The sequence below is a fragment of the Mastomys coucha genome, unplaced genomic scaffold, assembly GCF_008632895.1.
Source record: "Mastomys coucha isolate ucsf_1 unplaced genomic scaffold, UCSF_Mcou_1 pScaffold5, whole genome shotgun sequence".
NCBI lineage: Eukaryota > Metazoa > Chordata > Mammalia > Rodentia > Muridae > Mastomys > Mastomys coucha.
The window spans coordinates 91434427-91461319 of NW_022196911.1; the positions used below are offsets into that span (position 1 = coordinate 91434427).

At 52.6% G+C, this 26893-nt stretch overlaps 1 protein-coding gene across 1 annotated transcript; it reads right to left on the reverse strand.

Moving 5' to 3' along the window:
- Positions 1 to 4708: 4708 nt before the first annotated feature.
- On the reverse strand, positions 4709 to 23822 carry Ngfr (nerve growth factor receptor). The gene is made up of 6 exons (XM_031353534.1): positions 23577 to 23822; positions 16848 to 16989; positions 13336 to 13695; positions 9598 to 9850; positions 7573 to 7733; positions 4709 to 6911 (listed from the first exon to the last, which is right to left on the reverse strand). Exons 1-6 carry the CDS (start codon positions 23640 to 23642, stop codon positions 6619 to 6621), a joined length of 1275 nt encoding a protein of 424 aa, XP_031209394.1. The 5' UTR covers positions 23643 to 23822; the 3' UTR covers positions 4709 to 6618.
- Between the last annotated feature and the right edge of the window lie 3071 nt (positions 23823 to 26893).

The following is a 26893-nucleotide window of genomic DNA, read 5'->3' on the forward strand; positions in this document are numbered from 1 at the left end:
CCCCCCCCCCCGTGTGTTTGTGTGCATGCGCCATGCAGATACTCAAGAAGGCCAGCAGAGGGCATCAGATTCCCTGGAGCTAAAGTTACAGGTAGTTGTAAGCTGCTGGGTATTGAGGCTAGGAATTCATCTTGGGTCCTCTGCAGTAGTAGCAAGTGCTCTTAGATCTCAAACCATCTCTGTAGTGCTTGATGGTTCCTTCTAGAAACACACACTTGGGCTACCTGGTGAGGAAGTGGGAGGGGTAAGTGTTGGGGCTGGATGAGGCTGCATTTGATGTTTCGGGAGACCCTTCAGCCATCTTACTCCCTCTCCCCACCCTGCCACACACACACACAACTGCCAGTCCCTAGCTTCAGGTGAGATGACATTCCTGCCTCAGGGATGGAGCACCCAACCTTCACCTTAGCCCATCTGTGATCATCTTCATGGGTCACAGGGATGGGCTAGTCAGAACCATAGACCCCTGGGGACTTGTTAGGAATAAAGCACTCTCTACCCCAGGACCTTGAACAGAGATGGAGAAACTGGGTCCTGGAGATGTCCTATCCTGGCCTTTTCATTTCTGATGATGGTGTAAATAGCCTCACTGGGTTGATTGGGCTTGCTTCGTGTTGCAACACAAATGCCATTATGTGGAGGAGAAGGAAACTTGAGGCTGGCTTCTGGGCTCTGTCTGGGGAAGACCGAGAGGTCGTGGCATGGACCTCTGCTCCAGGATAATGAATGGTGTCTGAGTTGCCCTGTGCCCTTGGCCTGCACATGCTGTGCACGGTGCTGGCATCCAAGGTCTGGGGGAGTAGAATGAGAACCATCTGGACCGTTAGTGGAAGCCATTGCCTCGGGTAGGGCTAGGTCTCTAGGGTGGACATTGCACCCCAGGCCAAAGGTCGTTGAGGTGGGGTGTCAAGGTTCCTTCCTGCTGGATGACTCTGAAGGACCTTATATTCTGAGCCACCAGGCTATGGGGTTGGGAAGGGCATTCCTAGGTATTTTTTTTTCCCTATGTGAGTAACCCCAGCCCGGATGTGGTCTGAAGGGGGCACCATTGAGTGCCCTGGGAGGGATGAGGGATGAGGACTAGAATGTTCCAGTGTGTTCTTCTGTGATGCTGCCTTTGGGAAACGTTCCTGGCCTCATCTCCTGGATGCCTTGTAGGGCTGGAAAAGGTCAATGCCTAGGTGGGGCAAGCTGGGAAATGGGGGTTACTTCCTGAGCCTGGGAGTTCTCACCCTGCCTTTGGAGCTTTTGACAGGGGCCTGAGTTGGGGCAGTGTGCTGAGAATGACTGCTCACTTTGGAGGAGCTGGGCTGAGAGCTGGAGCCTAGGCACAGCCCAGGCAGGGTAGCAGGCAGGTGTCTGGTGTGACTAGGAAGGGTCAGTGGGAGGATGGAGCAGGAAATCAAAAATGGATGGAAGACGAAGAAGGCCTCTGCTCTTCTGTCTCCCGGAGCCCAGCAGTCCAGCCTTCTGTCCACCAGCTGCCACCAAGCTGAAGTAGGTCTGCTTTGTATTATCGGAGGAGCTGGGTCTTCTAGCCATATGGTCAGCAGACCCCCAGCCGCATGATCACGGGAAACATCTTCTGTTGATCCCAGCTCTGATCCAACCCCTTCGTCCCCCTGGAGTTCTACCACAGGCCCAGGGTCCCCCATGGTTCTCTCTGCTGGATGCAGAGGCCTTAGACATGTTTCAAGTCCTGTTACCCGCTGGCTGACTGAGGGGAGGGCGGGCTATGAGGGGAAGGGGTGGGGCAGCTGGGCATTTAAAGATGAAGAAATGAGACAGAATGAAACAGACAAAGTCTGGGTCTGGGTTTAGAAGAAAGACAGCTTGGGAGCGTCCGAAGGTATGCAGGAAGTGAAGACGACAGACTAGGCCCAAGGACGCAGAGGACCCAGACAGAAGCTAAATGGTTTTCCTCTGACACCCCACCCCCACCCTCAGGACTTGGAGTGAGTCCCTGCTTTGAAGGTCCAAATGCCTTCCACTGAGTCCTGGGCTGCAGTGACCCTGTGCAGTCACCACTGGCCGTTTGTAATCATTGGCATTTGACACGTGGCTGGTCTCAAATGAGATGAGGAAGAAGAAGAAAGACACTCAGGAGCTGTGTGTGGTGGAGCACACCCTGTTTCCAGCACTCGGGAGGCAGAGTCAGGAAGATCTCTGTGGTTAAACCAGGGCCAGCCTGGCTTACATAGCAAGCTCCAGGACAGCCAGGACTACATGGAGAATCTCTGTTTTATAAAAAAATCAACAAAACAGGATTGAGGTCCTTAGTGGGACAAAGACTATTCCAAATGTTTCATTAACAAATTTAAATATGGACCACAGGTTGAGATGACATATCTATCTGTTGGCATATAATCCATTGGTGGGATCAGCTGTTTCTTTTATTTGTGTGTGGTCTCCACTAACACGCTTCCAAATCGGCGTGTGTCACTTGTGTTCAGTGAGTATTGGGCGAAAGGTACTCAACGCTTAGTCTGTGTAAATGAACAGTGTGTCAGCTCTATCCTGGGTAAGGTGCTGAGCTTGAAACAGTGAGCAAGACCAGAGCCTGTCTCTGGGTTCCTGGAATTTACAGTAATCGAATAATCACTCAGACGGGTGTCTAGCTGCAAAGAGGGCAGCTAAAGAAAGCAATGTAAAGAAAAAGAGGGGCTGAGGGGCTCTAAAGCTGGAACCAAGAAATTTGGTTTGGAGCTGGATATGGTGGCTCACTCCTGTAACCCCAATGCTTGGGGTGTGGAGGCAGGAGGATGAGAAGTTTAAGGCTATTCTTGATTATATATGGCACTTCAGACCAGTCTGGGTTATAGGAAACCCTGTCAGAAACAAAACAGATTAAACAACCAAACAACACACACACACACACACACACACACACACACACACACACACACATGAGGTCAGGGGCAGCTAATTTGGAGCCATGCAACCAGTCAGGGTTCCCTAAAGACTCACTAGACTGAGGTAACTTGGTAAAGAATATTCTAGATAAAACAGCACACATAGAGGCCCTGTGGCTAAAGGAAATTACAAAGTTTCTCAGAATTCTGAGGCTTGTTTTAGAGGCTCACAGAGAGTAAGGTCAACTGCCAGATCTAGGCGGTGAGTCTGGGGGGACTTGGGAGGGGCCTCACACAGCCCTGCAGGACCACAGTAGAGACATGAGGAAGCTGAGTATAGAAATTTAACTCCTGAAGTGGAAACAGGAGGGGCAGAGAAGGGCAGAGGTCCACCAAGTCTTTCCCACAGTGTAGGAAAGGGATGGGGAAGGTTTTGAGTCCTCCACAGCCCTCAGAATATAGTCCAGACCACTTGAGCAGACTCCACAGGAGCCCAGGCCCTTGTCTGGCCCTCCCTGCCTCTCCCCACTCTTTGTTCTCCCTCCTTCCTTTTCTGGACTCCAGGCTCCAGGCTTTCTCCAGGCTGGGCTCTGTTCTCTCTCCTTCTGGGCCTACTACCTCACGTACCCCTAAGGGCCAGCTTCCATGTCCCTTCCCTGACCTTTCTGGGGCTGGTTGGGCTTGACTAGGCCTCCCCCCTGCTTACACTTTATATACCAGCCAGGGCTGCCTGCTGAAGAATGCAGCCACTCAATAAACCCAGTCCAGAAGAGAGGACTGGGTTTATTCCCACCAGACAGAATCTGGATTTCCCCACCTTGAGGATGAAGATGGTATTTACTTCATCAGGATGCAAAGTCCCTGAAGATAGCAGGTACACTTCCACTTTCATAGTAGGACTCTATTCCAACTATGGGGAGAGTAGGTCCACAACAGGAAGATGGGTCCCCAAGGATGAGCCCATTTTCTCCTCCAAACAGGGACTGTCTCTGCCATCACTTTCCTAGTGCCATTCCTCCCATCTCCTTGGAGTTTCTCCTCTCCACCACGATGTCATCCTCCTGTCCACGACATCAGAGGGGGTGAGAGACAAGAAGACTCCTGTCTCCCTGGTGTCTTGACTCTTGGCTGGGCCCCGTTGGCTATGCTCCCTTAGCCTGGAAGGCTGGAGGTTTGTTTGCTGTTCTTCCTAGAAGAGCAAATCCTTCTCTTGCCTCCCAGGGTGACCACAAACCACTCCTACTAGAGGACCTGGATGATGGACCAGTTCTGACTACCTGCCTCCCCAGACTCCAAAGGGGCGCAGCTTAGAGCCAGGGGTCCTAGAGGCTCCCGGGCCAGAGAGGCAAGAGCTCTGGTTAGGATCTTCACAGAGTCTCAAGGGAGGGGCCTGCCTGACTCCTGGCCAGGCCAGCCAGTCTCCTGCTGGGCCATCTGGACCCAGATCCTGTGTGATCTTGTGTATGAGTGTGCTTCTGTGCCTTACAGGCCATGTGGGTGGCTGGGAGCTGTGGGGTCATGACCCGGCCCTCCTAGCAAGCCTCTGGCTCCCCTGTGGTCAGTTTCACTTCTGACATCTGGTCCAGTTCACAGCTGGCCAGCTTCCTGCATGGCAGTTTTTTACTTTCCCTCTCTGAGATCTGGGAGCAAAGGGCCCCTGTTCTTTTTCCCCACCCACTTCTTGACTGCACACGCAAAGTTGCTCGATTCTTGTCGAAACTTTTAGAAAAATGGACAGGAACTAAGTTGGAAATTATAAAGACTAGGGGTTGGGGGGGGGGAAGGGACGCTGACTTACACATTTAATCCCAACTAACAAAACACGGTTATTTCCAGAAAAAAAAAGTCTCTTGGCATTGTTTTTCTTTTTTTGCTATTTAATGGTCATCACATATGTTTTATGTGTAGGTTTTGGGAGGGCCCAAGAAATGATTACACAGGATGCAAGGGGAAGGTGTCAGGGAGCATGAAGGGGTCTGGAGCTCCCAGTCATCAGCTGGAGGGCCAGAGGTTCCATCTTGGCCCAAAATAAGGCTGGAGAGACCCCAGAACCAACACATGCTAAACTGGAACTGCAGCTCTCCCCTCCCAGCTTCTGCGGAGGAAAATAAATACACAAAGAATGTCCCACTTCCCAGGGGTCCGGGAGGGCCAGCAGGTGGGGTCCCTCTACTTCTTGAGGTCCATAAAAATACCACCCGCGTACAATGCTCCTGGTCTCTTTAGAGGGTTGGGTGGACCCTGGGTGGGGGAGGATGGTGGTCAGTCTGTGCATACCCTGCCTGGGGCTCCTTCATGCTAAATAGAGGGGGAGCTCACTCATTCCAACAGCAAGCAAAACAGAACAAGCCACTGAGCCCTTGTGCCCCTTCCTGGCCGTGCTCCGGAAATCAGTCCTTTGCAGGGGCCTTGAAACTGAGGAGAAAGCTGCGGCAAACTGCGGGCCAGCATCTGCTTTTTCTTGTGTTCTCACACCAGTCTGCTTTTCTTCACTGTACTCTTCTGGGTGCAGCCAAAGTTGGGCTTCAAGAACGCGAGGAGTGAGAGCATTCCTCCACGCGCAGGCCATTGGAAGACGGACATCAGCTCAGATGCAGCAGTTCTTGGCCTGCCAGAGCGGGGGGGGGGGGGGGGGGGGGGGGGGGGGGGGGGCGAGGAAGACAGTTCCATGAAGCTCCGCTCAGTCCCCTGCGATCTTTCTCTGGCAGCCAGTGACTTCCAGCAGGATCTAGTCTCAGCCCAAAGGAGCCATGGGGGAGAGAGCATGATATCCTTGTGTGTGTGTGTGTGTGTGTGTGTGTGTGTTAGATTGTGGGGTTGAGAGCCTTGCTCCCTGACCCCTAGGGCTGACTCCAAGGGCCATTGTTGGCTTCAGGCTCATGCCAAGAATAAGGGCGCTATAGATTCCTCCTTCCACAAACACCCTGTAGATAAACCTGACGAAGACAGAGCAAGGCAGCACCCCACTCTCCAAGCCCTTAACCCGACTCCATCAGATAGGCCAGTGGACCAGGTCTTAAACAGACAGTTCATCTGCACAAGGGTTGGGTAGGGGCCTGGAAATACTTGAGGGCGGGGCAGACATGGCTTCCAGATATTTCCCTGAAAGTCACTCCATCCCTACCAACAAGCACACTTGACACCCTCATTCAGAAAGGAGTGTGTCAGCCTTACATTTGATCTCCCTGTTGTTGGGTGGCCTAGGTCAGTCCCTGCCTCTCTCTGGGCTTTACCATCCTGTGTGTGAGAGGGGAGCACAGACTGGGTTTCAAACCTGCTTTCAGCTCAGATAGGCCTGTAATCCTCTACATTTTTGGCCAGAGGGGAGAAGGGAGGGGCTGAGGAAGGTCTAGCCTACCACCATGTCCCCCTGTTCTCTGGTTCACAGTGTGGAGTCCATAGCTCTGGTTCTTTAGTACCTCCTGAGTCTTAGGGGTGCCCCTGTTACCTTCTCTAGTGTCAAACCCCCAGATCTGACACAGCTAATGAGTAGAAAGAAAGGAAAGGCCTGAGATGGTCATGGGGCAAGACAGGTTTGGGGTGGTCCTATCTCTCGCTGGAGAGGGAGTGTGGTCAGAAGCAAGGGTCCCCTCAGGAGCAGCAGCTGGGCTGTGGTTTTGGGGAGTGGGGCACAGAGGCCCTGCACAGAGATGTTCTGTTCTGACTGTTGGGCCACCCCAAGGGAGAGGAGGGCAGCTCTGTGGGGGCCGGCTAGAACATCAGTCATCGGAATGTGGGACAGGACAGGGGCTCCCGGTCTGTGAGCTCACACCGGGGACGTGGCCGTGGACTCGCTGCACAGGCTCTCCACAATGTCAGCTCTCTGGATGCGTCGCAGGGCGGCTAAAAGGGCATCAAGCGTTGCGCTGTCCTGGGCACCCCAGCTGGCCAGCAGGGCTCGGACTGGGCAGGCCTCATGGGTAAAGGAGTCTATATGCTCAGGCTGGTAGCCCAGCTCGCCTGCCAGATGTCTCCAGGTATCACCATTGAGCAGCTTCTCTACCTCCTCGCGCTTGGTCGGGGGCAGGCTACTGTAGAGGTTGCCGTCACCCTTAAGGGCTACAGAGAACAAAGGATGTTTTTAAATCTCAACTCTCATTCCTTCGGTGCACCTAGCTGCTTGGGCTAAGACCCCGGAAGGGCCAAGGCATGCTCCTCCAAGTCTAGAGTTAGAGTCAGAGGGATAGCCAGGATGAGATCCTAGTTGGGGCCTGGGTGGGAGGGACCTGGGTCCTGCTGACTCATGGTCCTCTCCACAAGGCTCTGGCTGGCACCATCCTTTCCACGGGTGTCCCCTCCCCCCCAGCAATCATCAAGGCCAAGGAGGGGACAGGGCACTTGAGTTCCAGACAACTGCAGCAAGTGTCCTAGAGCCTGGCTCTGGGCCGCTAATTAAGGTACACACTTAACCACTTGTTTCCTAGAAGTCCAGGGCAGGAGGCTAATTGCAGCCACTTTGGGCAGTAATTAACCCCCAGGGGGGACAATTAGCCTGATGAGTCTGGATGCTCCAACTTGTAAAAGCCTGCATTTCCCAAGTCATCCCAGGAGGAAAAAAAAAAAAAAACACCAAAAAGACAAAAAAACAAACAAAAACAAAAAAACTGTTCCCTTTCCCACATTCCCTACCCTACTCAGCCTCTGCTACTTGGGGAACCCAGCCGGTCCCTCCTGTAGCCTCCGTATAACTAAACTCCCAGTCTTTTGGCTCCTCACTTACCTTGGCCTGAGGCAGTCTGTGTATGGGTCTGCTGGTCGTGCAGGCTCTGGCTGTCCACAGAGATGCCACTGTCGCTGTGCAGTTTCTCTCCCTCTGGTGGGGGTGTCTGGTTCACTGGGCGGCTGTTGGCTCCTTGTTTATTTTGTTTGCAGCTGTTCCACCTGTGGCCAGGGATGGGGGACAGGCCAGGTCTTGGGGTGAGGATTCTATCAGTGCTGCCAACTGAGGCCAGGAGTGTGGCAATGCCCCCAAAGTGTCTAAGGAGCTCATTTCTTTATATGATCTTATCCAAAAGCTGAGAGGTGATTAGGTGCTCATTTCTGCATGTGGGTGCATATGTACAAGCAGGCTCTCAAGCACACATGCGCACACGCGCGCACACACACACACACACACACACACACACACACACACACACACTGAAAGCTCTGTAAGGAAGAACTTGGTAAGCATTCAGTAAATGTTCACAGAACAAACTACATAAATAAATGACTTCCTAGAAATTCCATTTTTCCCAATCTACTCTTCTAAAATACTCCCATATGTGAGCAGCAGTCCTCTCTCTCTCTCCCTCTCTCTCTCTCTCTCTCTCTCTCTCTCTCTCTCTCTCTCTCTCTGTCACACACACACACACACACACAGATTTTCTTGGCAATCATAAGCAGCAGCAACAACAACAAAAACTCTGAAAATAAATGTCCATCAAGAGAAGACTGGCTAACTACATTACAGTCCATGTCGCATGCTGTTGAATGAAAGACTGTAAATGATCAGATAATCTGTGTTCTGAGAAAGCTCTCCTGAGGGGAATTAAGAGGAAAAAGTACATTGTAGAAAATGAATGGTGTGTTCCCACCGAGTCATTAGAAGAGCTGTTCATGTCTACATGTAATTATAAACCATTCATGCGTGGGTGTTTGTATAGATAAACGCACCCTGAAGAGCTTAGAAAGCGTTATCCCAAGGAGACTTCCCACGAGATGGGTAGAATTTGAGGAGATAAAATTAGGCTTTTGGTTTTTGGTTTAGAAGCTATTTCGAAGTCTTGGGACTGGAGCTATTGCTCAGTGGCACTAAGCTTGCTTGGCATGTTCAAAGATCTGGGTTCCATTCCTCAGCACCACAAAACAAATTCGGCCTTGTTTGCATTTGCTGTTAAAAAGCATGGATCACTTTGATGATTTAAAAACAAAATACCAAAGGAAAATAAAAGAAAGAAAAAAGAAAAGGAAAAGAAAAACGGAATGGGACACACATTCAAAGTTGAAAATGCATTCTGTGAGTTCTTCTGTCTTGAGTTTCTTGATGTGGGTGCCATAGGAGCCCAAGGGTAACAAGGGAGTTCGGGAATGACAGGAAAGCAAGGGTGACTTAGGAAAAGAAAAGACAGAACAAGGAACTGTGGGGTGGGGCTGAGGGAAGAGATGCAAGTAGCCAGAGGTGGTAGCAGGGACTAAGAAACGAAGAGCAGCCTGGGACTAGGGAAGAGCTGGAGCCAGGACAGAAAAGGAAACCCTGTTCTAACACACATACACTCACACATATACACACTACAAACACACATACCGTACACACACACTCACACACATACACTCCACACACACAATACACTCATACACATACTCGCACACACATACCACACACATACACACCACACACACGCCCACATACATACATAACACACACTCACATACATACACTCACACACACACAGCGTACACATACACCCCACACATACACCACACACACAAACACAATGTGAGCACACACACACACACACACACTACACGCATACCACACACTCACATATACACACACCATACATACCACACATACACACACACACTATGTGAGCACACACACACACACCACACACACACACATGCACACACATGGCCACACCCAAGAGTCAGGCATGAGATAATGAGCAAGGATGAGTTCAGGGTTGAATTAAGAGTATGCATGTTTTCAGGTCAAGGTCAGAGCAAACGTCTCCTTTGTCCTCAGTGTGCCCCCCCCCCTTACCTCTTGAAAGCAATATAGGCCACAAGGCCCACAACCACAGCAGCCAAGATCGAACAATAGACAGGAATGAGGTTGTCAGTGGTGCCTCGGGTCACTACAGGCTGGGAGCTGCCCATCACAGTGGTCACCATATCTGCCACTGTACTGGCTACAAGGTCTTGCTCAGGAGGTGCCTCAGGCTCCTGGGTACTGGGCGCTGTGATGTCGGAGCCCTCCGGGGGTGTAGACCTTGTGATCCATCGGCCAGGGATCTCTGCGGAACAGGGCCACAGGAGTTAAGACCTACCCAGACCTTCACCTTAGCTCCAACTCTCCAGGGCTTCACCATGAGCCTCCGACACTTTGGGTCCAGGCACACAGGGCCAGGCTGTTTGACATGGAGTTGGGAGCTGGGACTGTGCACATACAGCTTAGAAAAGAAGAGCAAGAACTGTATGACAGGAGACTTATGTCAGTATGGGGCCTTGATTTCCCCATCTAGAGAATGGGCTTTCTGGAAGGAAATGGTCTGTAAACAACTCTTTTGGCTTAGGCTGTGGAACCAGGATTCTAGTCTCTGCCAGCAGCCAGGCATGAACACCAAGAAGCCTGAGCCGAAGCTGGAGCAATGCCTTAATTCCTTTGAGGGATGTAATTGCTCTGGCCTAGTGACCATGGCCTTCAGGAAGGATGGGGCACTTAGATCTGATCAGAGATGCTGCCCGGCAGGTGGCACTCAGCCCCTTCCTGCCTCAGATGCTCTAGGTCTAGGCTGGCACTAAATGCATAGTTGGCTTGCTTCACCCCAGCCAGTCCTTGCACAGTGGCCAGCATGTTTCTTGTGATGCCTGACCCCCCTCTACCCCCAAAACAGCCTAGCCCTGGCACCTAGAGAAGAGTGGGTTAGGCAGTCGGCACCCTTGTTAGCAGGAAGCAGACAGCTGTCAGAGGGAAAGTCTAGAGGGGAAGTAGGCCCCGCGTGTAGCCTCAGAAGGAGCAACTCTGTGCTTGGCCACCCATCTAGGCCTGCTCATGCCATTTGGACATTGCCAGCCTTCCTGGCAGAGGCTCCAGCCCCTCTTGGCACTAGTGGGTGGGATTTTCCATTCTGCCACCCAGCCAGAGGCAGGGCTAGGGGTTGTAGGCTCTGGATGGTGGCCTGGGGGGTACTTGTCTGGGCAAAGCAACCTGTCCTATCCATTCTCACTTCCCACGCAGGGAAAGCAGGGAGGAAAAGCAGACAGGGTATGCTAGTAAGGTTAAGGGGAGGGCATTTTGCTACCCAGCTCTGCCCCGCCCAGTCTACAGTGTGCCCACCCAAGCTGGAGTTAAAGTTGCCCACTAGTCCTCTGGGTCTCCCCAGACAGAGATGCTTCAAAGACCCCATTTTCAGCACCTTCTGAAGGGTAAGGCCCCCAGATGTGAGTCTGGAATCCATCTGGCTGGCAGTGGGGAGAAGGTTGCCATCTGCTGCCTGGTCCTACCCCTCCCCCACCCCAGTGCCAGGCAGGCCTGGGAGGAGAGGGTGGGAAGTGGGAGAGACAGTCCTGTCTAGGCATTAGACCCTAGAGGACCTTCTTGTGATCTGCTAGGGTAACAGGAAAGGTCGAAGGTGTAGCCTGAATCCAGAGGCTACAGATGTGACTCAGTTTAGATTGACAGTCCTGCCCCTGGGTTTGATGTGGGTGAGTGAGGGATATAGAAATGAAGGAGCCTCCGAAAAGGGCTAAAGACGGTGTCGAGTGTCCAGGACACCTCCCCTCACCCCCGCCCCCAGCCTCTCTGATAGGGGCTGGAGACGAGATCCAGATGTGGCCCTGTCCTGTAGCATTCCAAGCTGCTAAGCAGTTGGCAGGCCCTGACAGCCATTTCCGGAATGGGAGCTATCAGGAAGAAGAGGGAGCAGGTGACCCCTCCTAAACTTCAATGTGGTGGTAAGGAGGCTGGGTGTCTGCCCCAAGGCTGGGTGAGTCACCATGTTGACACCTGAAATGTATATTCGGGCAAGTATGCTACATTGGACAAGAGCGGGCTGCCAACCCAAGAATCAAATTCCATTTCCTGAAAGGGATGCTTGGCCTCAGGGCCAACATTTAACCCCTCAGACGTTGGAACAGAAGGAACAATATAAGGATCGATGTTCCTCGAGGGGTGCCTTCTGCCAAGATGCCTGAGAAAGAAGGATGGCATCCGGTAAGAAATGATTCTCTACACAGCAGAGCCTGCCCCCTTTCCTCTAACCACCACACCCCTGACCTTGTGCTCCACTGGCTGATCCAGACTTGTCCACAGAACTGTGCTTCCTGCTGCCTGGCTGCTGAAGCACTCTCCCTGCTCAGCCTAGCTTCTGAGGCCATCTTGGCCCATAGAAAGCTCCACCCCAGCCACCCTGGGGCCTCTGCCCCAGCCCTCTCCACCTACTCATCAAGGAACTGCAAGTACTTTTAGGGCCTCAGTGCGGCTTGCCGGCCTTCTCTACTCTGCTACTAGAGCAAGCTCAAGTCTGGGTGTGAGGGAGGCCCTGGCTGGTTGTCAGGACCTCTCCCGGGCCCCGGAACAGTGACTCTGTATCTTCCATTCCACAAGAGGCTGATGGAAGGCAGAAACGGTGTCGCCTCCATGAGGGTCGGGAATCTCTGAAGCTGGGGCTGTCTTCTCCCTTCAGTACCGAGGGGCTGGGATGCCAGGCTCCCCTCATTGGACCTGTGTCAAAGGTCATTCCCTGGGGGGGGGGGGCAGTTAGGGACTTCCTGAAGGTGGTGCTCTTGCCTGTTCAATGTGAGGGCAACCTGAGGTCCGAAATCAAAGACAAATAGATCCATGGGATGGCCACCTGCTGATGAGCAGAATGAAAAAACAATACCAGCTTTCCTGGCTCTTCAGAGATGAACACTAGCAGTGACTGTGGTGGCTGTGCCCTGGCTCCCAGCTGTCTCCTCCTGGCCCAGGATCTCTCTATCTCTTTCAGATGACCTATAAGGCAGGTGCACAGCCTTCTCTTGTCTACAGCCCTCAGTAGAGGAGAGGAGAGCCCTCCAAGCACACCCCACTTTGTCCTACCCTTGCCCCACTTGCCACTCCTCTTTCATTCCATAGAACCATTTCCTGCATTACTTCGCCATTTTCTTCAACCAGCTCCATTGCATTACACAGTCATAAGGCCTCCACTTCATCTCCAGACACCGCGGGGAGGGGGAGGGGGAAACGTGTCACCCACCCCAAAACCTTATGGTGACCCTATGGCTATCAGAAAACACTTAGGTCCAGAGACAGGAGTGGTCCCCGGATGTCACTCAGGGCTAATCTGATTTGGGTTACTAAAGTCATCATCGCCACCACATCTGGCCTCATAGCTGAAGGGCTCTCACTCGTGTGAGTCCCCAGCCCCACTGCAGATCAGAAAACCTGCTCTAAGCTGGAAGGAGGCCTGCTTCAGACTCTAGCATCTATGGCGCCATCCGGATGCTATTTGCTGCCCATATAATCGCTGAGAGAGGAGTTAGGATGACTTCTTCCGGTGAACAGTAAGCCGGGCCTTCCCAATGTCAGTCCAAAGAAGGAATTAGTGGAAAAGATTTTGCTGTGAGGTTGAATCTAGAATCACCACCTCGGAGCACTTATGGAGAGCATTTCTAAGCCTCAAAGAGGGTGCTTGCTGGATGAAGGCCAGCCTAGGCCCCTACGACCTCTAGAGGGCGCCCTTCCTCACGAGTCTAGCTCTGCGACCCCCACCCCACCCCTGCCTAGAACTGTGCTCACCCTCGCATTCGGCGTCAGCCCAGGGCGTGCATTCGCGTAACTGGCGCTCCGTGTCCTCGCACACCGTGCAGGGTAGGCACGGGTCCACGTGGTTGGCTTCGTCTGAGTATGTGCCCTCTGGGCACTCTTCACACACTGTGTTCTGTTTGTCCTGGCAGGAGAACACGAGTCCTGAGCCCACCCCGCACACGCTGCAAGCCTCGCAGCGGCCAGTCTCCTCGTCCTGGTAGTAGCCATAGGAGCATCGACACACTGCATCGTCTGCCTCCACACAGGGAGCGGACATGCTCTGCAGGCCCAGACACTCCGTGCAAGGCTTGCACGGCTCGGTGGCGCTCACCACATCAGAGAACGTAACACCTGTGGACAACAGCACACACAGGGTCAGAGCTTAGTCACTAGGACAGTGTTTGAGCACGGATATATGAATACAGGACTGGAGTCCCTCTGTCCCCAGCTAGGACTATTGCCTCTGTCTCAGCTTCACCTTCTTATTGACCCCCACCCTCACCCTCAGCTTGGGAAAGCTGGTTTGGCAACTGACTGGGAAGGAGACCCATTCTCCAGGCCCCAGAAGAGCTGGGGGCGGGGCTCCTAAGATCCCAGCTGTTCACGTAGATTCCTTGTTAAATCTCAGAGAGTTCCCAGATCTGTACCCTAGTTCCCAGCACGACTATATAATATAATATGAGTGGTTCTGTCCAGCCTCACACACTGGTCAGAGGTGAGCTGTGCACCTGAGAGCCTGTGCCTGAGTTGTCCTTTTGGCCCTCTTCCCAGAGGGTGGGAGAGGGCAGCTCATGTAAGCCTGAAACGGAGGGACAGCAGAATGTCACACTGCCATACCATAGTGCCTGCACCTTAGCATGCTGCCTGTCCAAGGGCATGCATGGCTCTAAAGAGCTCTAAGGAAGACAGCACAGGTAAAGCAAGAAAGAAAGGAGATACTTGCATGTACAGTCAGTTCCTGGCCCTTTCAGTTCCCAAGCCTACCTTCTAAAGGGTCATATCCTGGCAACTGTGTGTGTTGTGTGGACGAAAAGGACAGAATGAAAGGGGTCACAGTGGGGACAGGAGAGAAAACAGAAGGGGAGGGACCTGGGTACAAGTCCATTTCCGGGTGGTTCTACAGAGGTAGCCTGCTTCCCTTTCCAGGGTATCAGGCAGATCTGACTTCAGAACTCACTTCCATGGGCTGGTGAGATGGCTCAGTGGGGAAGAGCACAGACTGCTCTTCAGAAGGTCCTGAGTTCAAATCCCAGCAACCACATGGTGGCTCACAACCACCCGTAATGAGATCTGACGCCCTCTTCTGAAGACAGCTACAGTGTACTTACATATAATAAATAAATAAATCTAAAAAAAAAAAAGAGCTCACTTCCATGCCTCATTAGCTCTGTGATTTAACCTCTCTAAGCATTTTTCTTCCTCTGTGAAATAACATCCAGTTATAGGTGGTGCACAGGAGGACTGTGAATTCAAGACCAGTCTGCTTTACAGAGAGTGACTTTGAGGCTAGCCTGGGATATAGTGAATGATAACCTATCCTAAGACTAAATAAAGAGCAGGCTGGTGGGGGTGCGCACCTGTAATCCCAGCACTCGGCAGGCAGAGGCAGGCGGTTCCCTGAGTTAGAGACCAGCCTGGTCTACAGATCGAGATCGGACAGCAAGGGAAACTCTACACACACAGGGAAACTCTATCTCAAAATAAATAAATAAATAAATAAATAAATAATCAAACAATTTAAAAAAACCAACCCAACCAAACAACAGCAAAAACTAACTAAATGAGTCACACACACACACACACACACACACACACACACACACACACACACACGGTTGTGATAGGCCCCATGATGAACAGTAATAAAGACTGTTGGTGGTTGAGATACGATCGGACAGCAGAAAGCACTTGGCAGGCCAATCTCTCCAAATGAGACGGTGCTGCTATATGGGGGTGAGGGTGGGGACTGGTCACACAGGATGGGAAGAACAGCTGGCTCCTGGGAAAACACAGAAGTGAGCCGGAAGACTCCGGGAGTAGGTTTTGGATGGTGTGAAAACTGTGGTCTTTTTTGGCAGAGCATGAAGGCAGGAGCTTAACAGGCTTCCTAGTGGAAACGGTCTTTTTTTTTTTTTTTTTTTTTTTTTTTTTTTTTTTTTTTTGAGGATGGAGGGAAAGCCCGCTGGGGTCCCCAGCCCATAAAGCAGGCTTGTAAAAGCAGCCTGTTAACACAGCTGGAGGGGAGTGTGGCAGAGGGAACCCAAGGGGGAGGGAAGGGGGAGGGAGAGAGATAGGGAGGCTGCCCCTGGCTCCTGTTTGGTTCTTCTCTCCTAATTCCTGGCATGGCTTTCCCTGGGCCCCCACCCCACCAGCTGCTGAAGAAGAGTACACAGGAGAGAGAGAGAGAGAGGGGTCTGGCCTAGGACACTGACATCCAGGCAATGAGAGGCAGTATTGGATGGCTAATGTTGACTCTGCCTTGGGGCAGAGACTCTGTGAATCTGAGGCAGGTAAAGTGCCACGTTCCAAGAGGGCAGAGCCTTCCCATCCAGCTCAGGTGTCCCACTGCTGGGGATGGGGCTACAGAAGTCACAAGCACAGAGATAGAAATGCATGTGTTTGAGTTGGGTTACCTGAAGGTTGGACAGATTCGGGAGGGAGCACACAGAGGTAAGAGAGGACTGGCCTGTAGGCTCAGAGTTCCCAGCTCCTTATGCCATCACCAGCAGCCCTCCTAAGGGCAACTAAATGCTTGGCCTGGCAGCTGCAGTCTCTTAATGGCAGCAGACAGGGAAAGAGTCCTGCCTTGGGGCTTGCGGCAGCAGCAGAGCAAGGAGATGGCTAGCAAAAGAGACTGGGACTCCTGGTCCCACAGGGCACAGAACTCACGAGGGGATGAGAACAGAGTTGTCATCCGGCCTCTCCCTCCTCCACTCCTGGAAGACCAGCCTCTTTATTTCTGAAGGAGATGCCAGGTAGCTCCACTCTGCTGTTCCCGCCCCATGCCATCCCATAGTAAGGACCTCCTTGTGCCGCAGCTCGTCCCTCTTGGCATCAGAAAGCTACAGAACAGCCTGAAGGAGAGGCAGCCACACCCTCCCAGGATCCCCCAAGGTCAGTTTCCAGGGCAGCCAGGACTTGATCCTCCTTCCCCTCCCCCCAAAGCCACAGAGGGTAGGTTGCAACCATTGATCTGGCAGCACAGAGGGTATTTTTAGCTGGCCTGAGCATCAGTTTCTTCTCCCTGCCTAGCTATTCTCTTCTACCAGCCTCTGTGTTTGGGGAGCTGAGAAGGGGGAGCCCTCTGGGGATCCCCCACCAGGCCCTTCCTCCCTCTGCACACTCCCTTATCTACTCAGCCCCTCCCTGCTCTTACATTATATCCCACTCACTTCTGGTGACCATGCCGAGGTTGGCAAGGGACCTGCCAGGAGGCAAAACACTTTCAAGTTCTGTTCTGTGCATGCTAAACCTTCCCCCATTTGCCACCCTAACAGACTCACTGTCCAGGCAGGGTTCACACACGGTCTGGTTGGCTCCGCAGGGCTGGGTGACACCTTCACCCAGGTTGCAGGCTTTGCAGCACTCTCCGCTGTGGGTGTACAGGCCCGTGGAACATGTCTCCTTGGCACCTCCAAAGGACACCTAGGTGGAAGGAGATAACAGGGTCAGCCTGGCAGAAGAAAAAGGGGTGTCTTCCAAGGGATCAAACGCCGCCTCCCTCTTAATACTTTCTATTAGAACCACCTGGGCTGGGATGAGCTCACCCGGGAGGCATTAGGAGGATCAAAGCTGGCAGGAAGGAAGGCTGTGGGGGAGACAGTGGGGGCCCTTGACTGCTGCTGGGGTGTGAGGTCACAGCCTCAGTGGCTAACCTTCTGCAGAGTTCACCTTAGGGTTACAGCCTCTCGTGGAGTCCGGAGGATACACCACATGAGGAGGGCAGCCCAAGACCGACATCCAGAATGGCTGGACAGGTTGCAGCTTGTACATGGCTCCTAGCCAAGGGGGCCAGTGGAGCTGAAATCTGGCCCAAACTCCATTTGCTAAACCTCACACCTGCAGGGCTGCAGTTACCCAGAGGCGGGGCCCTTTCCTAACAAAGGGAAACGTGGGGGGGGGGCTCTTTTCCAGGTCTCATTCCACATATTAAAAATCAAAAGGGAGTTGTCCTATGTCCAAGAGCAGAAGGCAGAGAGGTCTTGGGTTCAAATCTTGACTCTGTACTGGAGGTTTCTGGCCTGCCCTGGATTTCCTTTAGGAGTTTTCACCTCTCTGCAGATAAATACAGGGACAGCTTGGTGGCAGGGCAAAGACTAATGGGCAAGTCTTGGAGCCAAGACAGAGAGAAAGGGACGCCTGTTATGCCTGTTATCGGTGGCCTCTCCCAGAGTGACTTCCAGTCACTGGCCTGACTCCATCCCCTCCCCTCTCCTCCCATGTGGCCCCTGGGAACAGAGCTGGATCAGGGGGAAAGGGGAGTCAGATTCCTGCCACTAAAGCATCTTTGCTCATGGATGGAACGACTTAGCACCAGATTCCCCAGAGGGAGGGGCTGTTGGAGGCTCACTTTGTTTCTGTTCCTTAAAGAACAATCTTAATGTCTAATAAAACTCCAAAGCCTTCTCTGCAGGCTCCAGACCTTGAGCACAACACCCCCCCCCCCATTTGATACTGAGCAATTTGGGCTCTTGTCGTGAGACCGGGAGCTTTACAAGGTTGTTTGACATTCCTCTCCCACTTCCATGCTGGAACCATCTTTGCCAACACACACTCACACACACACACACACCAAACAAACAAAAACCCCACTGTAGTTTCCCCAGAGTTTGATAGAAAAGAAAGCAGAGGCGGGGGGAAAACACTGGGTGATGCTCTAAGGGCAGAGTGGTCTCCATAAGGCCAGCAGAGAGAGAGGAAGCTGCCACTGTTTCCTCCCAGGTGCTGGCAGCAGGAGTGCTGGCTGGCAACATCTGCAGACCAGGAGCCCTGAGGCACCAACGCAGGCTTCTCCCAGGAGCTGAGATTTCAGAAGGGTCTCTTCTGATTTCCTTTCATCACATAGGGCTCTGCTTATATATTACTTCCTCAAGGAAGTGTTCCTATCAGCCCCCACCCCTCCCAGATTAGACAGGCAGAGCTATGGACTGAGGTTGTCCTGGTATCTCCTGCCCTCTCTGACACATAGTAGGGAGTAAATGTACATATTTGTTAATTTAAGAACAGGAAACTGCCATATGCCTTCAGTTACCTAGAAGTCTGGAAGACTGACTCTGGATGGCTATGTGTCTTCAGGGGCAAAAATGTATTGTTGTCCTCCAATGCTTTTCTCCTGTTCCAGGGTGGGGGGTGGGAGAAGGAGGGGGGCAGCACCCTCCTCCACCTCTGCAGTTTCTCCATCACTGGGACACGGGCTGTCAGCACCAGTGATGACCCAGGGCTTCAATGCCACAGTGTTCTCATGTTCTCGATCCCAGATGAACACATTTTTGTCATTTTGTCAGCTTTTTGATAGTTTTCCTGTCCCTTCTCTTCCTGTCAGAGTATCAGTTGTCACTTCTTGCTCCTATCGCAGTATGACCGGAAGAGTCCCTCTCCCAGAACCATAAAGTGTCAGTTCTAATGGAATCTTTAAAAATGATGCCACCAGACTGGGTAAAAATCTGGCTGGGAGCCAGGTGCACACATGCCTGTGATCCCAGCATAAGGGAGGTCAAGAGTCAAGGAGGATCTGAGTTCAGGGCAGCCAGGACTACACAAAGAGGAATGGAGAAGAGCGAGAGACAGGCAGGCAGGCAGACAGACAGACAGACAGAGGAAGGCGTGACTGAGTAGAAGCTGACATGGAGGGAAGAAGTGTCTTGAGTCAAACATTTGGGCATAATCACTAATCTGAGTCCCTCATCACTTAGGGCCAGAGTGACAGGCAGGTTTTTAATTTCTCTGTGCCTCTGCTTCCTACCCGTAGGTAATCACGACAGCACCTGCCTCAAACTGCTGCTTTGAATGAGTGGGTGAGTATGGGGGTCAATGTACTTTACAACGTTTCTTTTCCATCCTCCACTGTGCACTGTTCCCTTTGTGGACCTGGCTGGGGTGTGCACCACTACTCCTCTTAACCAAGGTCAGCAGAGAGCTGGAGGGTGTGTGCTGAAGGGCCACCAAGGGCTGTATGATCCTTGTCAGAGACAGTAGCTTTGGGCAAGCATCTCTGCCAAGAACCTGTTCACTCCCACTCCTCCCTGCTCCTCCCCATTCCTCCTCTCTCCTCCTCACTCCTCCCTTCTCCTCCTCACTCCTCCCCTCTCCTCTCCACTCCTCCCCTCTCCTCTCCACTCCTCCCTTCTCCTCAATCCTCCCCTCTCCTCCCCATTCCTCCCTGCTCCTCCCTGCTCCTCCCCTCTCCTCTCCACTCCTCCCCTCTCCTCTCCACTCCTCCCCTCTCCTCTCCACTCCTCCCCTCTCCTCTCCACTCTTGCCCTCTCCTCTCCTCTCCTCCCCCTCCTTCCCACTCTTCCCTCTCCTCATTCCTTCCCATTCCTCTCTCTCCTCCTCACTCCTCCCATCTCCTCCTTACTCTTCCCTTCTCCTCAATCCTCCCCTCTCCTCCCCCTTCCCTCCTCTCCTCCTCTCTCCTCCCCTCTCCTCAGGCCTCCTCACTTCCTTTAGGACTTATATATAGAGTTGAGGCCACAAAATCAGTATTCACATCTGTACTTGGTTTATGTTCCCTCTGTCATAAAATCCTAGATTTCTTACAAAGTAGTCTGTGATTTTGAGCATCTTATTCTTCCCGAATCTCAGTTTTCCCGTCTAAAACACTTAGCATGGCTCCTGCACTGGGTTTCCGTGAGAACTGAATGGAATGGTCTATGCAGATCCGTCTGGGCATAGTATAGTAGGAGTTCAATCAATGGTAGTTGTCGAGGAAGTAGTGTGTCTTAGGGAGTATGAGCTGCTGTCCCCGGAAGACAAAGCAGAAAGGGAGGCGTCAGCCAAGCAGGAACGTGTGACTAGAGTTCAGGCTAATTGCTCCAAACTCCGATCCAAATTGATCAATTTATCAAAGTGACAGACCCATTTGCCTGTAGTTCTATCTACTGCATTTATTCATTTCAAAGTTGATAGCATGACTTCTCCATTTTTCAAAATGTTTACGATCTATTTATGTCATTGCAAGGCTGGTTTTCAGTGCTCGTATGAATTGGCTTTTTTTTTTTAATTGGATAAAACAGAAAAAAACACCAGGGTTTGCAAACATATGAATGCCCCCGTGGTCTCAGTCCTGACCATTCATAACAGCTTCAGAGAAGGCTGCTCAGAGAATAGATCCTGATCACAGCCGTATGGGGTAGGGGTTTTCCACTATCTGGAATATTGGCCAATATTAGCCAGGGCTAGGCATTGATTACTGCCCCATTCCTCACCCCTTCGGAAAGCCACTGAGTTGTGAGTAGGAGAGTGGCGTTAATTCCTTAGGAAGGTGCCTTGTGCGAACTTGAAGAGAGGCTGGAGCTCTGCTCACGTGGAACAGGGGAGTGGCTAGGTTCAGAGCCACAGGGCAGCGGCTAATTTACCCAGCCAGTGGCTGTTCAGGACCACACCCCCTCTCGTGATCTCTAAGTTAGTGGGAAGCTGAAAAGGAACCGCTCATGAGAAGGAAAGACTAAGCCCCCCACTTCCCCCATCCCACCCCACCCCACCCCCGTCCAACATGCCACTTCTGCTTTCTAAGTAGGGGAGCCTGGTGCTCTGCCTAAATTTCCTGGGGGTCAGCTTCCTCGCCTGTAAAATGGGAATCGCTCAATTTACCTTGCTGGGACCTAAGGTGTATATACACCTAAGGCGTACATAAGGTACCTAAGACAGTGCAGGTCACATAGTAGGCACTTCACAGATTTTACTGTGTCCTCCCTTCCAACGCAGCCAGGTGCTACAGCCAGACCGGGCTGAGCAGGTAGGGTGGAGGCTTTTCCCTCCCGGAGCCGCTTCACCACCCACCCACCCTCCACCGCAGCCTCGACGCTCACGCTGCCCATTTGCTGCCTACGCTGCTGCATCCCTATTAGGAGCATTAGCTAGCCGGGCGGCTCCGGTTACAGACGTCTGAATGACAAAGTGCCTCCATTACCGGCGCAGCCGGCCAGCAGACTCGCCGGGTTGCGCTCTGGTTTCACTCTCGCAGAGGAGCAGGAAGAGACTCGGACCTCGGAGGAACGCAGAACCGGCTCTAACCGAACAGTCTGGGGAAAGCAGAGCCACGGGGGCTCAAGCCCAAAGATTCTGTCAAGGTTCAGAGGCCACGCCCTCACCCCTCCAGGATCAGAACCACACAGCGCCCCAGGCCCTCTTCCCTAGCCAACCTTAAAGAGGACCCAGAAGCATCTCTAACCAGAAGCGTTAGTTAGCAAACACTCTTGCAGTCACTCCCAAGTCCCTGAGGACGCCACAAGGACTGACAGCTCCAGGGAACCATGTTTGAGCTTGAGAAGGTTCTCCATCCGCTCGCCTCCATATCTCACCTCCTGCCTATCCTTGGGGATGGTGTCACCCACATCTGCGCAGTGAAACGAACCGGACCAGCTGCCGCCCCCTCCCCACCTGCGCGCGCCCAGGGAGTACAGAGCTGGAACGAGGTGGCCATTCAGCCACAGGACTCTGGCTTGCGAGATCCTGACCAACTTGTTTAAACTCCGAAGTCCCTGCCTCCTTATCAGTAAGATGGAAATTTGGGGGTACAGTGCTCGGATGAAGGAAAGGGTGGAGGGAAGAGTGAGGACGCCACTTTCACTGTCAACCTTCCCAGAGTCGGAAATACCCAGAGTACTCAGGTCCATAGAAGGAGGACCCAATGACCTTAGCCGGAATTGGTGCCCCTGAACAGCAATCTGACAGAATCCCAGGCATCCAAGTAGCCCCTGTCTCGTTTGAGAAGGGCTCATTGACTTTTACCGAAAGCCTGGCCAGGTGTGGGCCGAATGATAATCCTGTTAAGTTCTGGACCGGAAGGAGCGCGGAGGGCTCAGGACGCAGGGCCGGTGGTGGCTTAACTTAGTACGGGCGGGCGCAGTGCGCAGCCCTAGGCGCGCACGCAGCTCCGAACAGTAATCCCTCACCCGCAGTGCCCCCTGCGGGTCGCCTTCATTTTTTGCATCCCCTAGCTGTGCGCTGCCGGAACCATCACCGCCTTGAGAGAGTCCCAGCGCTCCGCATCCCGAGACCCGGCCGGCGGCGTATGATAGGGTAAGGGGATGCCCCGGCTCTGTCTCTTCGGGTCCACTGCGTTGCTTCAAACCGCATGAAAGGTTTGCCAAGGAACTACCCTGGAAGCGGATTTAACACAGTGAAGTGGGCGCTCCCTTCCCAACCTGGGATGCCCAGACGCAATTCCCGGACTGGGCGAGGCCGCTAGAAAGAGCGCTGGAACCCACGCGGGAAACGTCTGTGACTCGGCTGTCCTCATCGCACCGTCCTTGAGTAGACACGCGGGGTCCCGAGCACTTTAGGGTGGGCACCCTCTTTCCATCTCTCTACCTCTTTTGTGGCTGTCTCTTTTCTGCCCTCCATAAAGCCCACTTCTCTCTCTACAACCTCTCTGCCACTCCCGAGTCGCTCCTTTCGACGCCCCTCCCCCCCATTGTCTGGCCGGTCCCCATTGTCCATACCGGGTCCCCTCTGCCTCCAGTCCCTCCAGCTGCCTCCCCCATTGTTCCGTCTCTAGTCCCTTACATTTTTAGCGCCGATCTCTTTCCCCTCCTTCTCTTGCCCCGATTCTGTCCTACAACTCTCCAGGGGACTAGGATGCTAAAGGGAAAACTCCCCTTGGGATCCCAGAATTCACATGCTGTCGTCAAAAGAACCCAGGCGCCCGAGATTCTCAAAACCTCCCTCCACCCTCCCCGAGACTGCGCTCAGTCCCCTACACCGCGCCCATCGTAGTGCCCAAGGACCACCAGCAGCAGCACCACCACCAAGAACCAGCATCGTTACAACAGTCCAGTCTGCATCTCTATCCTGGGACTGGGTCGCCTCTGCGCTCTGAAAGTCCTAGGAGCTAGGAGCGCCCTAGTGCCCCTGTGGGTCGCGGCCCCGCAGCTCCTCCCGCCACCCGTTGCTAGCATCTGGGACCTTGACGTCTTATTCTGTTCCCTAGGTGGTGGCATCCAGACCCCCTTGGGGTTCAGCTCTTTGAAGAGGTTAACGGACGTCCCTCCTGCTAACTAACCACTTACCCCTAGAAGCAGCAGCAGCAGGCGCAGCCGGTCCATGGCGCTGCAGGCAGCACCTGCCCTCCTCATTGCCCGCCTCCGGCGACAGCGCTCCGCTTCTAGCTCAGTCCGCTCCGCGGACCGAAGGTGCTGCGCTGAGCTGAGCTGCGCTGCACTCCAGAGCCCGCGGCCCGCCGGAGCTGGCGGAGGCTCCACTCGCTCTGGCTGCGTGCGGGCGGGAGCCGCTGGGTGAAGGCAATGCAGCAGCCCCGCCTCTTCCCCGCCCAGCCCGCCCAACTCCCCCCCCCACTCCCACCCCCCACCCCTCCGGAACCGCGCCCGCCCGGCCGCCTGGAGTGGGGAGTCCGGAGCAGTCAAGTGAGGCGTGCGAGGAGGAGCCGCACCCGTGTGCCCCGCTGTGGCTTCTCTGTGGGCTGTTCTACGTACCCAGTGCACCGCCGTTTAAGCTGAGCATCAGTCCCGGATGCTGCGGATCCAGCGGGGGGCAATTGCTCTCCTACTGATGAAGCCAGCCTCGAGGTTCACTCTCTTAAACATCTTCTTCAACCTAGTTCCCTACCTAGCCCTTATTCCGAAAATGAGGCTGCCCTCCTTTTATGGCTGGGTATACACCTTATTCCATCCTCTCTCGGCTGCTGCATCCAACTTGTGTAGGGATGTGTTCCTTGGGGCATTCAAGGTGAAATCTATCCTAATATCATAATTTGGAATCTCTGTCTGTCTTACTGTCTCTCTGTTTCTCTGTCTCTGTCTCTGTCTCTGCCTCTCTCTCTCTCTCTCTCTCTCCACACACACACACACACACACACACACACACACACACACACACACACACACGGGATAGAATAGAACCTGGGACCTCACACACAAACATGCCAAACAAGTATATCACAAAACTGTTATCTCCAACCTTTCATGAGCTTGAAGGAGTCACAGGTGTGCACATAAAACCCAGGAATACACAAACACACTCTCAAGCGCACCTGTACACGGGCTCGTGTACTGACATCTGCCCATTCATACAAACCCACTCATCCTACAAGAGTTCCTATACAGACCAGACATACATCAACACACACAGGATGGCATTCACATACACACTCCTACACATTCACATGTGTACACTGCACAGTGATATTCACACAAGCCCCCCTCTGTATCTAGCCCTCACTCATGACTCTACAGACAACACACAAACTTGATTACACGAGCTTCTGAGCTTCCTCCAGGCAGGGGCAGCAGTGTCTCCTCTGACCTCCCAAGTGTTCAGTCATAGAGGGGATTCAAGGGGAGAGCTGTTGAATGGATCCAACATTCACAGATTTCATCCACGAGCTGTGTAGGCCTTCTGAGGATCACACTGGTCAAGTTCTAGAAACCTGGCACATCCAATCACCTGTATACCAGGGAATGTGTAGTCAATCTTTCAGGAGAAACATCGCCCCACCCTCTTCTGGTTCCCAGACAGTGAAGGCCCTGGTACAGAACTATGTGGGGACAGTCTATCCCGACACCAGATGTTAGCTATGTCTGGACTCCAGCTCCCTCTTCAAAAATACGGTCCCACGTAATAGAAACAAGGGACAGACCAAGAGCATTTATGAAGAAGGCCAGCTCATAAGTAAGTGATTTCCTAGGTCACTTAAACTTAATTCATCCATTCATTCATTGCAGAAAGGAAAAAAAAAAAACTATCCTATGTAAGCAATAAAAGTTCAACAGACAGACCCCAGGATGGATGGGTAGACATCACTGTGGCTTTGAGAATTCACGCTCATGAGCCACTATGCCTGGATGTAAGAGTCTAGGCAGCGAGCAGGGCCTCGGAAGTCCCTGGGGAGTCCTTCCTCCTGGACAGAGATTACTTCTAAGATGAGCCCTCCCCCAAAGCTCTTACAGATCTGCCTTACTCTCCGCTGAATTCATGGGAGGCAGGAAGGAGAGGCACTAGCACTTCTAGAAGCATTGAAGCTGCCTACTACCGGGCTACCAACAGGGTGGCATTAATTTAAATACTCCCGTTATTAATTTATGATCCCAGTTACTATTATTGCCAAGGTTATCCATCTCAACACAATTTAATATGACCCACACCACCATGGCTGGGCCTGGGTTATTAATAATTTCCATGGTCTTGATCATTTAAGCCTTACCCCAACAATTACAAACAGCAGTTGTTACTATTATTAGCAGTCTTTCCATGATCAAGCTGAAGCACAGGCCTGAGATGTATTGCTGGCAGGGAGTGTGGCTGCAAAGGGTGCGGAAGAAGGAGTGTTGCATGCTGGGAAGTCAGGCCTGAGTGCGAATGCTAGCCCCCCCGCCCCCGCCCCGTTGCCTCTTCCTTATTACCTTAGGAAGGCTACAACCATCTCTCCTGGCCTTTGTTTTCTTGTCTATAGGATGGGGCTTTTAAGGAAGAAAGCAAGGATCAAATAGAGGAATGCAGTGGTCATCACAGAAAAGACTCGGCCTTCTCTTGTTCATTCAGTGTGAATTTAGGAGCTCCTGCTACGGCTCACACACACATTTCTAGGGAATGGGGTTTCAGCAGTGACCAAAGCAACTCCCACGACAACAGTCGGCAGTTCTCAGCGAGCGCATCATGGCCCTTCGGGAGAGTCAAACAACCCTTTCACAGGGGTCACCTAAGACCCCTGTGAAATATCAGATATCCATGTTATGATTCATAACAGTAGCAAATTATAGTTATTAAGTAGCAACAAAAATGATTTTATGGTTGGGGGGTCACCACAACCTTAGGTCACACAGCATTGAGAATCACTGCTCTAGATAGAGTATGAGGGTTATTTTATAATGTGACACCTTAGCTTGACTATAGGTATCACAACTGTGATCAGAATAAGTCCTTTGTTGAGATACCCATGTCACCAAGACCACAGTCACTACCTCCAAACCAGTGCACACCACTATGACCACCTCCATCTCCATCACGGCCCCAATTCACACCACAACAGCTATCTCAGTGAATCCCAGACTGCCATTCTCTCCCCACCCCGCATCCCTTCCCCAAATCATCATGACCCTGACCACAGGTATAATTAACTCTCATTGTCAGCTTGGCTGGATTTAGAATACCCGAGAAACACAACTCTGGCTGTTTCTATGAGGGGTTTTCCAGAAGGTTTCAACAGGCAGGAAGAAAGCCACTGTACAGGTTGTGGCCTCCCATAAGCTGGGGTGCCATATAGAATTCAAAAGAAAGGGAGGCAAGCACTTGCATTTATCCCTCTCTGCTTCTGGGTTGCTGATGCAATGTGTCCAGATCCCTCATGTTCCTGCTTCCATCCATGCTGTGG

What these genes read in the sequence shown, in the direction of transcription:
- Ngfr (XM_031353534.1), bottom strand. Translation starts at nt 23,642, where the DNA reads ATGAGGAGGGCAGGTGCTGCCTGCAGCGCCATGGACCGGCTGCGCCTG. An exon ending in TGCTGCTGCTGCTTCTAGGG is followed by an intron (nt 16,990 to 23,576) that starts GTAAGTGGTTAG and finishes CCTTCCACCTAG; the next exon opens with GTGTCCTTTGGAGGTGCCAA. An exon ending in ACAGACTGCCTCAGGCCAAG is followed by an intron (nt 6,912 to 7,572) that starts GTAAGTGAGGAG and finishes TGTTCTCTGTAG; the next exon opens with CCCTTAAGGGTGACGGCAAC.